Source organism: Thrips palmi, unplaced genomic scaffold (assembly GCF_012932325.1).
Source record: "Thrips palmi isolate BJ-2018 unplaced genomic scaffold, TpBJ-2018v1 HiC_scaffold_17, whole genome shotgun sequence".
Lineage (NCBI taxonomy): Eukaryota > Metazoa > Arthropoda > Insecta > Thysanoptera > Thripidae > Thrips > Thrips palmi.
In genome coordinates this window covers 7347853-7362635 of record NW_023144626.1, presented here as the reverse complement: position 1 = coordinate 7362635, position 14783 = coordinate 7347853, and the positions used below count along the sequence as shown (strand labels likewise).

Here is a 14783-nt window from a genome sequence, read left to right as displayed (position 1 = left end):
ACGGACACGCCACGCCGCCACCGTGCCCCGCCGTGCCGCGGCGTGCCGCGCGTGCCGCGCCACATCCTTCTGTTCGGCACGACGCTCGTATCTTATCTCGCCAATTGGAGTGAGCGTCCCGCGTTCCCGGCCAGCCCCGCAGGACGGCAGGGCGGCCGGCGTAGTCGGTTTGGCGAGCTCCTGGACACCGTCTTCGAGCAAGACAACAGCAACAGCACGCCGGCGAAGGCACTGACCCCCACCACGACCGCCGGAAACGCTCGCACAGTAAGTCGGATGGAGGCTCCGCATGGCTCCGCACCACTGCAAGTGCGGCCTCTCTCTTTGTCTCTCTCTCTCCGACGACGGCCAGCCTAGCGAAGGTTGGTGGCGTTGCTTTCCCTCTGCACTGTAACACCTTATCTAGCAGTGTTTGTCAGCTTGTCGGCGGCGGACCCAAAGCCGCGCTAAAGTAAAGTCCCCACGCCCTTGGTTCATGGTGCCCTCGCTGCAGATGCGCGGCGCGGCGCTGCTGGTGGCGCTGGCGGGGCTGGCGACGTGCTCCGGGGTGGCCTCCGCCAACATCCTCAAGACGGTCGACAAGCAGCAGGCACTGGACAGGGCCTTGCACCACGTGCTGCAGCAGCGGCGGCCGGCGAACGCGAGGTGCGTACAGAGGAAAACAAGTCGGCAGGAGGCAAGGCACGGCAGGCATGGCAGGCACGGCCGGCACGGCCACCTTGAATCGAGATAAGCAAGATGATAGCGTGATGTCGATACCTCGCGCTGCGGAACGCAGTGGAACGCCTGCGCGTCGGGCGATAGGCAACCCGGGGCACACCGGCGTCGCGCGGGCCTTCAGAAGAGAGCTTCCTCCTTTGAAGCTGCCGCGGCTGCCGCGCTGGGCTGGCGCTTGCTGGCGCTTCGCCGGAGTCGGGGCAGCCTCCATTCCTGGCATCCGCGGCCTCCCTGTTGCAGTTCCAATGACAGCGTGGGGGCGGCGCCGGGGGCGGGGCGTGGCGCCAAGCTGGGGGAGGAGCTGTCGCGGGTGCAGTGGCTGCGCTATACGCAGCCGCGGCTCATCACCAGCGTGCCCGAGCACACCAACGAGGCCGTCACCGAGGCCGTCCTGACCCAGCCGCTGGCCCACGAGGACCAGGACAGCGCCACATGGCAGCAGGTGGGTGTTTCGGGAGCAAGGCTTTGCGTCCGCCGCAGTGCTCCTACGCCATCTTGACGGCGGCCTTGACGGCGGCCTTGACGGCGGCCTTGACGGCGGCCTTGACGGCGGCCTTGACGGCGGCCTTGACGGCGGCCTTGACGGCGGCCTTGACGGCGGCCTTGACGGCGGCCTTGACGGCGGCCTTGACGGCGGCCTTGACGGCGGCCTAGACGGCGGCCTTGACGGCGGCCTTGACGGCGGCCTTGACGGCGGCCTTGACGGCGGCCTTGACGGCGGCCTTGACGGCGGCCTTGACGTTGTTTCAGAGGTACTTCCGCTGCAGCGACAGCTACGAGGCGGGCGGCCCCGCCTTCGTCATGCTGTCCGGCACGGCGGACTACCAAGTCACTGGTGGCGACTGGCTGCGAGAGGGGTTCATGGCCACCCTGGCGCGCAAGTACAAGGCGGACCGCTTCTTCCTGCCGACGCGGTTCTTCAGTGCCAACAGCCACCCTACTGCGTGAGTGTCACGACTGTGATACCCAATCCGATAACCGCAGCCTCAGGCTTAGCCACACCTGTTTCCTTTTGTTTTTCCAGAGACACCTCGGTGGACAGCCTGCGGCACCTGACGGTGGAGAACGTCCTCCTGGACGTGGCGTCGTTCCTGGACCAGCTCAGGGAGGCCGGGGTGCTGAAGCCTCAGCAGAAGGTGGTGCTTTTCGGCGCGGGCTTCGGCGGCGCCGTGGCCGCGTGGGCCCGGCAGCGCTTCCCCGACGTCATCCACGGCGTGGTGGCGTCCAGCGCCACCCTGGAGCCGAGGCTCTCCGTCCCATGTACGTCCACTGCAAAAGCCTGCAAAAGCCTCTCTCACGGTGAAAGGCTGGCAGCACCATCCTATCGATTTCCCCTGTAATACAAAAGAAATTCGACAAAATATCTGGAAGATACAGTTATTTTTCGGAGCTAATTTTCACCATAATGTGGAGAATCCTCGCCACGAGACTTTTGAAGCGTAGACGTTCTGCCGCCTTCTGACTCCCGGCCGCCCTCCGTGTTGCAGCGTACTTCCCCGTCGTGAGCAGAGCGGCCGACTGGTACCACAAGCGGTACCACTGCGCGGACTTGCTGCAGGAAGCGTTCGAGGCGCTTGAGCGCGGCTTGTCCACGGCTGATGGCCGCAACGAATTCAATCGAGCGTTTGGGTCAGTACACCGTAACCTGTCTTGAAAGTTCAGGCTGGCTCAGGGCAGTCAGGGAGCTTTATGTGCGGCTGGTTGGTTGCGACGCCCCCATCACTCCTCCTTGGCTCACCTTGCGCCCCTCCACGCAGGCCGTGCACCCCACTTCCGGAGACCACCGACGGCGTGGTGTCCGACTTGGACCGCGCGCACATCCTGGGGCTGGTGGCGAGCGTGTTCGCCGACCTGGTGCAGGAGGACGTCGACGGCCCGCAAGAGCCCGACTACCCCCTCCCGGGCGGCGACCTGCTGCGGCCGTACTGCGTGACCATGTTCAATCCCTCGGACCCGCCGCTCAGGATGCTGGGCCTGCTGGTCTCGTACACCCACCCCGGGGTGTGCCTGGACACGTCCTACTCGGGGCTGGTGAAGGCGCTGTCCCCGAGCGGCTGGAGCGACACTGCCAACCGAGGGGGTGGTGAGTGAGCTGCGGACGGCGGAAGGCGGGGGAGTGCTGAGGCGGTCTCTCTGACTCCTCTCTGTCCCCAGCGCGACCCTGGCTGTGGCTGCAGTGCACGCAGCTCGGCCAGTTCCCGGACACCACCGGCTCTACGGACACCTTCCCGTACTCCACGAGGATCACCCCGGACTTCTACATCAATCTCTGCAGAGACGTGTTCGATAAAACGTAAGAAAACGCAGCGAAAAAATCGAGAAATGAAAAAGCTATACCACTTATTGCATAACGAGGGGTTTTGCTACCGCTTTGCCCCCAGCGTCACCAAGGACAACCTCATCAATAGCATTTCCGACCTGAATAAACATTACGGTGGCCTCAAGCCGGACATCTCCAACGCCATCTTCGTGAAGGGGGACCTGGACCCGTGGAGGGGGCTCTCCCCGGACACCGCCACCGGCGCTGGCGTGCACGTCTTCTCCGTACTGAGTACGTCTATATATCGAATTAATGGTCGATCATCGATATGTCTTATCGCGATACATACCGAGGATTGTCGTGATTTCGTCAGTGTTCGGATTGATAGCATCGCGATGTCTCGACACCGCTGAACCTCGTTACTGCCAAATTTTGTGCGGAAGTCATGTCATGTATAGAGTGATGTGACATTGCATTGCGATACGTCGAGCCTTCGTCGTATCGATGCGCTTCATAAAACGATCCATCGAAGGCCTTCCGTCGGCGTGGTCTGAGGATCCCTCTGTTGTTCCCAGGAGCGTCCCACGCCCACGACCTGTTCCCGAGGGACGACTACGACCCGCCATGGATGAAGAAGACCCGCAAGGCCGTGGAGAGGCTCCTGGCCGGCTGGCTGGCATAGCGAATAAACCACAGCTGTCTGTTGTCTTTACATTTACTTTACCTGTCCACCCCCTCCCCCGCACCTTACTCCGCTATTCAAGGACTTTGACGTTATACTCACGTTCGTTTGGATATGACGTCACATTTGTTCGAATGTTGATTAGACGGCCGCGTCACGTCTGAACCAACGAATGTGACGTCACACCCGTTGAATAAAGGAGTGTCAAATGGAGAAAAAGCTTTCCTTTAGCACACACGAAATAAATCAGGATCGACCTGGCCAATAAGTTAACTACAATAAAGAAATGCCGTCAGAAGTTCTTTCTTCTAGCACCCTTGCAAAACCGAAGCAGCTGCTCATCTTTTGCTCTTCAAACCACGAAAACAGGAAAATGAACGCGGTTCTCGGAGCTCGCCAGATAATGAGTTTCCACTTAAGCAGATAAAGAGGAACCGGCACTGCGCCAGTCTGTGTCGGTTGCAATTCGTACCGATTCGGCTCACACTCGTGTACGCACGGTTTTGCTCTGATTGCATGGACGAGGGCTCGGGCAATATGAATCAAACGAGGAAAAGAGGACACATGCACTTACATAAATTCTATGATCGTGGCATTTTTTTCTCCTAAAAATAACGTGTTTTTACTTTTCTATGAATGGTTTGACATCGAGTATCATACGCTCAGAATGGAGTGCATTTTTTTTTACCAATTGTTGCATACATAAGACCAGCCCACATTTTGTGACGGCAAAAAAAAACACAAAAAAAACAAACAAAGATTTGCACACAGAGCAAAGTTCATTAATGAGTCCTCTATGGCCCTGTAGCCGCAACATGCTATTATTACTTGACGCTTTAACAGGTTTTTTCCTCCTGAGGAAAAAGCTCGTCTGATTCGGGCTTACCGTCCGTCCGCCACTAAAGCAGATAAGAGAGCGACCTTGCGAGTAGCGTCATTTACCCGCGGATTTTATTCGCTGATAAGTGTGGGCTAGGCATCTTTAAAAGGAAGACGCTTCCCAATGCCAGCACATTGTACATTGTGGTGGTATCATGGCGACTTCAACAGCTGTATTCGCTCTGGTACGTTCGTGCTCTGTTCCGCACGCACTGAGAAAATTAAGGTTGTCACTAGTTAACAATTTCAGGACTTTCTTTGCCAGAATGGCATCAAACCTGTTCATGACATCGGAGCTTCAATTTAAATGTCATCAATTTGTGATTAAAGTGCCATTATTTCCAAGTGATGAAAATGTCATCCACGATTTTGATGTAAAGTGACAACAAATTCTCACAGTGCAGATGTTCTCCGTACAGCTCTTCACCCGCTTACCCGCATTCAAGGAAGAACTTCTAATCTAGGCTTTACTTCTAGCGTAAAGTCTTCAATGGCTTGTGTGCTTGAATGAGGCCGTTCATGAAGCAACTGTACCAGCGTTGCTGTGACCACGAAGCTCTGTTTGGAAGGTGCCAACATACGTGATTATTACAGGTGGTGCTCGCGACGCTGAGCGCGGTGGAGGCGTCAGTGTGGTTGGACATAGCCCACAGGGTGTCCCTGCTCGCCGGTGGTCCCCCGACCGACGATGCGCGGTGCAACAGCGCGGAGCTGTCCTGCGACGGCTGCAATGACCAGATCACGTGCAGGAGGGTCAACGGATTCCTGTACTACGTGAGCAGCACCACCTGCGGCGGAAACACCCCCTACTGCAGCGCAGCTGTGAGTAAAAACCAAGTCCCTTTTTAAACTTTTGGCCGACATTCGCACATAATTCTTGCATAATTGTTGCATATTATGGCTGGTCGAGGTTGGCCATCCTTTCAACTTCGGTGCCTAGAAAAATTTTCTCCAGCACTGCTGACATGTGGTTCGGATGGCTGAGCTCACGGCATTTGGTTGTGTTCCAGGAGGGGACTTGCACGTCCAACGCGACGTTGGTGGCCGCAAACTGTACGTCGGCCCAACCAGTGGACTCGGTCCAGTGCCCCAGAGCTAGCGGCTACTACCCCGACTTCACCTCGTGCACCAAGTACTACATCTGCTCCAATTGGGAGGCCTACTCCATGGACTGCAGCGCCTACCCCAACACGGTGTACAACCAGCGCACCGGGTCCTGCGTGCCCAAGAACAACGCGCAGTGCTTTACGCCCACGTGCAAGCCCAACACCCTGGTGTCGTACACGCCGGACCCGCGGATCTACGCGCTGTGCGTGGACAACACCGCGGCCACCGCCATCATCGGGACGTGTGACGAGGGCCAGGCCTACGACGTCAAGACCAGCCAGTGCGTGCCGGCGTGCTTGAGTGCGGGCCGCTTCCGCGTGGACGACAAGACCTACACCGAGTGCGTGGACCTGGGCGGCAACAAGCTCAGCTCCCCCGTGCGCAGGACCTGCCCCGGAACATCCACGTTCGACGCCACCACTCAGCTCTGCAAGGACCCCTAGACACACCCAAGAAGCACGCACCGGACCGGGCCACAATTCATTTTCGCTCTTTGAAATACAATACTTTACTCTTCACTCCGTTTTGTTTTTCCCGAGAAATCTCGAGACATTGCGCTTTCCCATCCCTACTATACACTTTCCAAACTTGAGAACAGCCCAGGTCCTTTTATATCTCTTTTGAATCAAAAGCTCAACAAAACTTCTTACGCAACAAACTCCTAAACATTTAATCAGGTATTAAACTTACAACGCATTTGGAGGCGTAACACTTGTCTGACATTCGTCTCTCTGCGAGGCAGCGCGGGACAATCTTTCTTTCTTCCTTGTGTCCCTTGGACAAGCTGCGTAATTAACTGATTGCGCTTACATAGTAAGTACAGCCGATAAGAACACAGATGCTGACCGAAACTTCCTCTTCGCTGCAGCATATAAAACCTCACCTTCGCCACCGTCCAACCAGTCTGCATCGCAATGTTGGGACAAACAGTGCTTCTGGTGAGTGCTTTTTAGGCAAGGAAAAGAAGTCTGTCGTATATTTCAAACAGCCTGAGTTACTTCTTGCGAGCCCCAGGAAACGTGAACGTCTTATTCCGATTTCCAAACCTGACTTGGAATCGCCACTGTCCACTTTCGTGGTGTTAGGCCAGTGGTTCTCAACCTTAGGGTCGCAACCCCAAGCGGGGTCGCGAAATTTTTTTAAGGGGTCGCGGCGATGCTGGGGTCGTGTTTTAGGCCGATTTTAAGCAGCCACTGCGTCTGATCCGAGGCGGGCATTTTGCTCCCCCAACGGGCAATCGGTCTTTGGACCTTCCTTTAGCATGCCTTTGTTACGGAGTGCAATTATCAGTCTTAGTTTGGGAGCAGTACTGTCTCAAAGTTGGCCGAAACGCTCAGAAATGTCTATGAAAAATCGTGTTTTGGGCCGATTTTAAGCAGCCACAGCGTCTGATCCGAGGCGGGCATTTTGCTCCCTCAACGGGCAATTGGTCTTTGGACCTTCCTTTAGCATGCCTTTGTTACGGAGTGCGATTGTCAGTCTTAGTTTGGGAGCAGTATTGTCTCAAAGTCGATCAAAACGGTCGCAAGTGTCTTTGAAAAATCGTTGTGACAATTTTGGTCAACTTTGAGACAATACTGCTCCCAAACTAAGACTGATAATCGCACTCCGTAACAAAGGCATGCTAAAGGAAGGTCCAAAGACCAATTGCCCGTTGAGGGAGCAAAATGCCCGCCTCGGATCAGACGCAGTGGCTGCTTAAAATCGGCCCAAAACACGATTTTTCAGACATTTCTGACCGTTTTGGCCAACTTTGAGACAATACTGCTCCCAAACTAAGACTGATAATCGCACTCCGTAACAGAGGCATGCTAGAGGAAGGTCCAAAGACCAACTGCCCCTTGAGGGAGCAAAATGCCCGCCTCGGATCAGACGCTGTGGCTGCTTAAAATCAGCCCAAAACACGATTTTTCATAGACATTTCTGAGCGTTTTGGCCAACTTTGAGACAATACTGCTCCCAAACTAAGACTGATAATTGCACTCCGTAACAAAGGCATGCTAAAGGAAGGTCCAAAGACCAGTTGCCCGTTGAGGGAGCAAAATGCCCGCCTCGGATCAGACGCCGTGGCATGTTAAAGGAGGGGTCCCGTGGGGTCGCGAAATTTTTCCTGGGGGTTGCGGAAATTTTTGGCTTCAAATTTGGGGTCGCGAGCCGAGAAAGGTTGAGAACCGCTGTGTTAGGCCGCTGGTCTACTGGCAGAACTAAAGCCTACTATGACACCTTTCACCAATCGTACACCTCCACCTTCGCTTCCTATATGAATGCACGGAGGAATTTCTTTTCTACGGTTGACCACACGTAGCTGTATGCTTGATCAATGAACTCATTATTCAGGCATCCAACTAGGCTTCAATTTTCCTAGAATTCCTGTGACCACTCCGCATCCTTGCGCCAATGTCAAAGGTGGTGTTCGCGACCGCGCTCGCGACCGTCTTCGCGGTCGAGGCGTCGCTGTGGGTGGACGAGGTGGAGGAGGGCGAGTTCGGTCAGCTGTCCTCCTTCGTCGGCGCCCCTCCATCCAACGACACCCGGTGCAACGGCGTGGAGCATTCCTGCAGTGGCTGCAACGTCCAGGTCACCTGCAGAACGGTAAACAGTATCCTGCACTTCGTGAGCAACAGCACCTGCAGCGGCAGCTCTCCCTACTGCAACCCAACGGTAAGTGGAATTTTTGAAGGATCCTTTGGCAACTTTGTTTTCTTATTCCTTCGCTACTTCATTTTGTGCGGTGCACCAAGGACTACTGCTAATTTTACCCTCTCTGAAACAGTACTGCCAACACAGCATTCAGGAAGGCTGAACTCACTACCTTGGGGTTACTTGTTCTAGAACGGGACTTGCACCTCCGACACGCAGCTGGCACCCGCCGGATGCAACACCCCCAAGCCGGTGAACACGGTCCAGTGCCCCAGAGCTAGCGGCTACTACCCCGACTTCACCTCGTGCACCAAGTACTACATCTGCTCCGACTGGGAGGCCTACCCCATGGACTGCAGCGCCTACCCCGGCACCGTGTACAACCAGCGCACCAAGACCTGCGTGCCGTCAGCCAGCGCGCAGTGCTTCGTTCCCACCTGCAAGCCCGACACCCTGGTGTCGTACACGCCGGACCCGCGGATCTACGCGCTGTGCGTGGACAACACCGCGGCCACCGCCATCATCGGGACGTGCGACGAGGGCCAGGCCTACGACGTCAAGACCAGCCAGTGCGTGCCGGGCTGTCTGAGCGCGGGCCGCTTCCGGGTGGACGACACGAACTACACCGAGTGCGTGGACCTGGGCGGCAACAAGCTCAGCTCTCCCGTGCGCAAGACTTGTCCTGGAAAATCCAAATTCGACGCCACCACTCAGCTCTGCCAGGACTAGGTGGACTGCAGTGTACCTCCGTTCTTTTTGTACTGTGAAATATACAAAAATTTACCCTGAACTCCGTTTTGTTTCACTGTACTTGAGAACACTACAGGCCTATCACTGACTTCTTTTTCCACCTGAAGGACACTCAATTCCATACTTGTGAACTGCTTCAATTAACTTTTTCTGTCAGCTCCTGTCTTGAGTGAAATGAGGGCGCTATAAAACTGCTTACGCGACGAACTCCTACACATTTACTCATTTCTGAAACATAACGCATACGTAGGCGTCTTTGAAAAGTGATCTGAGGTCATCTGAACAGTGATGGTTTTAGTGTAAGTTACAACGCCTACTAGCAGGCAACCCCAAACGCGCCTCTGTATGGAAGACAATTTAATCTAAAATTTTTGATATTATTTGGAGACTTTTCCTGAACACAGCAATATCTCTTTATTTGAAAGAGGTGGTATCATCCTGCGACTTCAAAACAACCTCTTTTGGCCAACCAGCCGCTCAGGGATAGCTCGGGTCGGCAAATTCAGCCGGCTTTGAGTCTGAACGGGTTGACGTCAGAGCACAGTAAATAAAGTAATTGCTTGATTAAGTAAGTGCAGCCGATAAGGGCATCTGCTAATCGGAAGAACCTCAGCACGGCTGCATCGTAAGTCACCTCAGCCACGCCATGGTCCGTCCAGTCAGGAGCGCCATGTTGGGACAAACAGTACTTCTGGTGAGTGCTTGTTACACAAGCGAAAGGAGTTGCATTTTTCGAACGGCCAAAGTTACTTTTTGCGATACCGATACCGGGAAAACGCGAACTCATAAGTGAATCCCAGACAGACTTAAAGTGGTCACTGGGGGACGGGGACTCTGCTTGGGTCAGAAATTTGCAGCCAAGGAAGGAACGTGCAGAGGCCTACACTGTTTGCCTGCCATTTCGGAGTAGATATTTGGATAAAAATTCTCGACATCCTCCTCTAAGTAAGCGCTTCTCGACGATTCCTTCTTTTTCCTCGTAGTCTGCCGTAGAACTTGATCCGACGCCAAATGTTTGTCGCCGGGGTGCCGCGCGGGGCGCTCTACTATGTTGTACTTCGACCTCGCTGCAGCTAAGGAGAAACGTTACAGAGCACCGCCTGACGCTAGTGCACAGTAAACGTGATAAGGGCGCTAAGAGGAAATGTACCTCCCGCGCGGAGCTTTAAAAGCCACCACCGCCTCCAGGTCGGTCCAGTCTGCAGCACCATGTCGAGACAAGCAGTGCTTTTGGTGAGAGCTCCCAAGGGCGGTTTCAAAGACAAGTTGAGAAGGGGGCGATGTCGCAAAAGTTGCCTACTTACTTATTGGGGCAAGCCTTTAGGAGATATGGGGGGGGGGGAGGTGCCACGTGCCCCAAGGAATCGCTCCCCCTGGATCCACTCCTGAGTGCTCCTCTTCAGACGATGAAAGGCATTTTGCAGCCAAAGGTCTTGCAGTGCCTTAACTGTTTTTGAAATTTTTTTTTCGAAATCTGAAGTTGGTTTCCTGTGCTTGCTCGTGTGCTAAACTGACCGTTCTGGGCGTCCGCAGGGATTGCTGGCGCTGGTCGCGGCCGCGCGGTGCCAGGCCGACGTGGAGGTGCCGGCGGAGGAGTCGCTTGAGGCGCGCCCCCTCGGCGGCCTCCTGCAGGCCCTCGTCAACAACCCCGTGTGCCAGGGCCGCGCCACGTCCTGCTCCGCGGACTGCACCTCGCTGGTCAAGTGCGCCTACGTGACGGACGTGTGGCAGTACGTGGTGACGTCCAAGTGCCCGGCGGCCACGCCGTACTGCACCCTGGAGGGCAACGCGGCCTCCTGCACCGCCACGCCCCCCTCCAGCGGCGCCACCTGCAACCCGGCCCCGCCGGACCCCATCCCCGCCAACGCGTACAACTGCTCGGCGGACGGCTACTGGCCGGACCTGACGTCGTGCACCAGGTACTACCTGTGCGTGGGCAACAACGCGTACCGCTTCGACTGCAGCGCCTTCCCCGGCACAGTGTACGACCAGCGCACCACGCACTGCGTGCCCAAGAGCAGGGGCACCTGCTACACCCTGCACTGCACCGACCCCAAGCCCAACAAGCCCGTGCAGTACCAGGTGTACACCCCGGCGCCCTGGATCTACGCCGTGTGCACCAGCAAGGACGCCTCCAAGGCCCTGGTCGGCACCTGCGGCGACCAGCGCCTCACCATGGACCAGAGCGGCGTGTGCGTGGAGCGCTGCGACCAGGAGGGCCGCTTCTCGCAGCTCGGCGCCGCGGCCGGTGGCAACGGCTTCGTGGACTGCGTGGCTCTGAGCAGCTCCAAGCTGAGCGCGCCCACGCCGGGGGTCTGCCCCACCGGCACCACCTTCAGCGAGGCCCAGGGCCAGTGCGTCGTCTGACGAACTTTCAGGCCGGACACCCCGATTGCCAGGAAAGTTGGAGTGATGGTAGACTCCAAGGTGTCAAAATTGCTCTTATCCCATTTGTCCACACTAATTTCGAAAAACAAACCCAGAGAAATGAACTGAGAACTTCACCGAAGGATTGTGTCTCATCAATAAAAATTACTGAGCAGAAATAAAAAGGTTTTTTTTTTCGGAGAGCTGCCTTTTTGAAACTGCGGTTCTGAGTAAACGGCCAGTCACGTCCGTAACAAGTCCGCGAGAAGTGCGGAAAGCACAGCAAGATACGAGCCAGAAAAGTCTAGTGCAAAGTACAGTCCGAGCCAGAGCCACTCGTTCCGCCACGTGCACGCTTACAGCGTACCGGCCTCGGGGCCGCGGGGCCGCGGGGCTCTAGGCGGCAACCTTTGCTGTATCTTTATGGCAGGGCGGCGGCTCGCCGAGGCTAGCCGAGGCGTGGCAGTGGAGCCGCGTGGCATGATCTTCTGCGAAAGAGGTCAAAAATTCTCGGATGGACCGGGATTCAATCTTGGTCCTCAAGGTGATCCTTTTGGCACCCTCCCATCCCCTCCCGCTGCTCAGCGCCACGGCGGCCGCGGCGCGCCGCTCCCTGGGGTCCGCGAGTGTGTGGGAACCTCGCCTGAGCCGCTCCCCCACGCGGATTTTCATCCGCAGCCACCCCCGCCGCGCCACCCCCGCCGCATCCCCCTCAATCCGTCAACACAAAGGACCGCCTCCCTCCCCTCCCCGCCCCGCCCCGCCCCGCCCCGGACGGCGGCGTCTCAGGCCTCGCACGGCCGTTTTGTACTTACCGCCAGTACGTACCCGAAAACAAATCAGACACCATGCAGAGCGATTCCGAGCATCGTTTTCGTCGCTCTGCCTCTCTCGCAGTCTTAGAGCGTACCGTGCGAGCGAGAGAGAGCGGAGATATAACGCTGTGCAGGACAAGGTAAAATCAGGAAAATATTTTGTTTGCCTAGTGATCCGCTTCAATGTCTTCTACAGGTCTTTTTATCTAAGAAGGAAGACGAAAAATTTGGCAAAACCGCAACGAGAGAGAAAAAAAAAATCAAAATTAATTCCGTTTTGTAGTCTGTTTTGGTTCTTCTCGTTTGTTGTCATTTTAAATCGCGCAGAAGCGGCGATGGCATTCCGCTCAAGTTGAGGGGGAGGAAGCGAAGCGAAGCCTGGCGGAGCGGAGCATCCCGGCGAGAGTCATCAAATCCGCGAGCCACTCGCGCCGCCACCGCCACGACCACCACGACCCTCTCGACGGCGTCCCCGAGGAGCGCGGCCACGCCGCCGCCGCCACGCCCTGCACCACCTCCACCACCGCGATGGCTCTTTGATGGGCCGCGATGCTCTTGATTAAAAATTGAGCTGCTTGTTGTTGCTGCCGGTCGACGGACAATGGATCCGTATTTGTCCACGGTGACTTATTATCTGAGCTGTAATTTCGTCGCTCTGTCTCGCTCGCACCCCAACGGATGCCCCATGAGTGCGAGGGGGCTGGAGGCGTGTCGCTTCATGAACCCGGCATGGCAGAGGGCAGAGCCACCCCGAGTAGAAGGCGGGTCCGAGAAACACCCGCCCCCGTCCTTTGTGTACTCACGACAACTTTGGTCGCTCTGTCTCTGTCGCACTCATGGGCTGCACTGGAGAGGTGCGACAGAGACGGAGCGACGGAACGCCGTCCGGAATGAATGGCGCCGCCATTTGGCTGCCGCGTTGCGCCCCTCGAGGATGCCACGCCCCTCGGGCTGGTTGGCGCTCTGGAATGCGAGTGGTGGGGCGTGGTGGGGCGTGGTGGGGCGTGGTGGGGCGTGGTGGGGCGCGGTGGGGCGTAGTGAGAGGCGGGACTGGGATCCACACCGCAATTCGACACCGAGCCGGGAGAGCGAATACACTGCCGCGAAAAGCAAAATGAACCTCAATCCCCACGAGCACGAGGTCACAAAAATAGTTGACTGCGACAGTCCTTGACGTGAGTGTCCGAAAAAGCCCTCGTTAATGATACCAAATTGGCAAGTGTCATTAACGGCTGCTTCCCGAACAACATCCGTAGATTAAGGCCAGGCAGCTTACCACGCCCCGCGCCTCTCCCCCCGGCGGCCCTGGCGGCCCTTCGGGGCCCCGGGATGCCAGCAGCACACGGCGAAATGGGGCCTAAATCCGTAAGCTGCTTAGGGCCGGGCCACGCCAACCCCGCCAACCGCGAGCATTAAAATCGCATCAAATATACATATCGCTGAAAGGAGGAGCGAAATCCCTGGCCAGAGGAATGGGGAATTGCAGCCTGGAGCCCCCGCCTTGCCCCGCCCGGCTTCATGCAGCAGCCCAGCAGCGGCGTGGCTTGCCTGCCGTGAGCTCCCCGATCCGGGCGAGCGGCGCGCCTGCGACCGGCGAGGTAGCCCGGCGCTCGTCCGTGCCCGCCGCGTGGCCTACCCAAAAAGAGTACCAACCTGACGAAAGAAAACTCCAAAGTCTGTGACTGTTCCTTTTAACAGACGAGTGTGTCACCACAAGGCTGCTTTTTACTGATATTATTTATCTTAATGTCCTCATGCTACGCATTCACTACCGCGACCCTCATTGTTTCAGGAATACAGACCTCTGCAGTGAAAATATTTTTGTTCCGTCGTGTTCACACTTGCTGGCACTCCGTTCCCTTCTAAACCGAACGTGAAAGCGAATGTGGGAGGCAGGAGCGAGCGAGAGCATTCCCAGGCGAGGCGAGGCGGGCGGCAGCGCGGCTTTACAAGTCGGTGACACGACAGAGGCACGACACTGCGATCTGATTCAGTCGAATAATGCCACTCCGCCTCGCAGACAATTGGCGGCGCAAATCGAGTTTGACGGATACGCTTACGCGGGGCGGCGACGGCGGCCGGCTGCTGCCGAGCGGCGCTCTGTCTCTCTCGCACCCCTGCGGAACGCCCCGCGAGTGAGAGAGACAGCGCGACGAGAGAAAAGCGAGCTCGGAACCGGGCTGCAGGCGGCGCCGGGGGCCAAAGTCACCAGCCGGCAGGCAGGCAGGCAGGCAGGCAGGGGCCCTGGTATAAACGGCCGGCAATCGAGTTAGCAGCGTGTTGGCAGCACAAGCGCGTCATTAGCAGTGGTGGCGCAGCACAGCCCCGGAGTCAAGCCCCGGAGTCCCGGAGCGGCCGGAACGCCGGAAGAGCGGTCATTTCGTCACTGCTCGGATCGGCAACGGGCCCGTCGGCTGCACGGCTGTCCTTGTCTGGCGCGTGCCGCGGCGCTACAAACCGCACGCGCTACTGCACCGCGACGACGCCGACCCCACAGACATGCCAATATATTCCGGATTTGAAATCCTCGCCGGCCAATCCTCCCCGAGGGCAGGGCGAGGGGAGC

The 14783-nt window shown here is 57.0% G+C and overlaps 4 protein-coding genes across 6 annotated transcripts; all 4 read left to right on the top strand.

Annotated features, from left to right (window-relative positions):
- The first annotated feature begins 35 nt into the window (after positions 1-35).
- On the top strand, positions 36-3689 carry LOC117643557 (putative serine protease K12H4.7). The gene is made up of 10 exons (XM_034382505.1): positions 36-267; positions 494-645; positions 958-1159; positions 1468-1661; positions 1742-1977; positions 2205-2346; positions 2475-2800; positions 2872-3010; positions 3099-3268; positions 3553-3689. Exons 2-10 carry the CDS (start codon positions 494-496, stop codon positions 3657-3659), a joined length of 1668 nt encoding a protein of 555 aa, XP_034238396.1. The 5' UTR covers positions 36-267; the 3' UTR covers positions 3660-3689.
- An 884-nt stretch (positions 3690-4573) lies between these two features.
- Positions 4574-6163, top strand: LOC117643559. Its single transcript, XM_034382508.1, has 3 exons — positions 4574-4723; positions 5133-5360; positions 5549-6163. Exons 1-3 carry the CDS (start codon positions 4694-4696, stop codon positions 6086-6088), a joined length of 798 nt encoding a protein of 265 aa, XP_034238399.1. The 5' UTR covers positions 4574-4693; the 3' UTR covers positions 6089-6163.
- Positions 6164-6453: 290 nt separating this feature from the next.
- Positions 6454-9075, top strand: LOC117643558. Of its 2 annotated transcripts, none has more exons than XM_034382506.1 (3): positions 6454-6583; positions 8052-8306; positions 8478-9075. In XM_034382506.1, exons 1-3 carry the CDS (start codon positions 6560-6562, stop codon positions 9012-9014), a joined length of 816 nt encoding a protein of 271 aa, XP_034238397.1. In that variant the 5' UTR covers positions 6454-6559; the 3' UTR covers positions 9015-9075. The 2 variants fall into 2 exon arrangements, with proteins under 2 accessions (XP_034238397.1, XP_034238398.1); XM_034382507.1 differs by having other exon boundaries at positions 6535-6583; positions 8011-8306.
- A 615-nt stretch (positions 9076-9690) lies between these two features.
- On the top strand, positions 9691-11603 carry LOC117643823. 2 transcript variants are annotated; one of them, XM_034382936.1, is made up of 2 exons: positions 9691-9729; positions 10569-11603. In XM_034382936.1, the coding sequence occupies exons 1-2, from the start codon at positions 9706-9708 to the stop codon at positions 11400-11402; spliced, it is 858 nt and encodes a 285-aa protein (XP_034238827.1). In that variant the 5' UTR covers positions 9691-9705; the 3' UTR covers positions 11403-11603. The 2 variants fall into 2 exon arrangements, with proteins under 2 accessions (XP_034238827.1, XP_034238828.1); XM_034382937.1 differs by lacking the exon at positions 9691-9729 and adding an exon at positions 10150-10268.
- The last annotated feature ends 3180 nt before the right edge of the window (positions 11604-14783 follow it).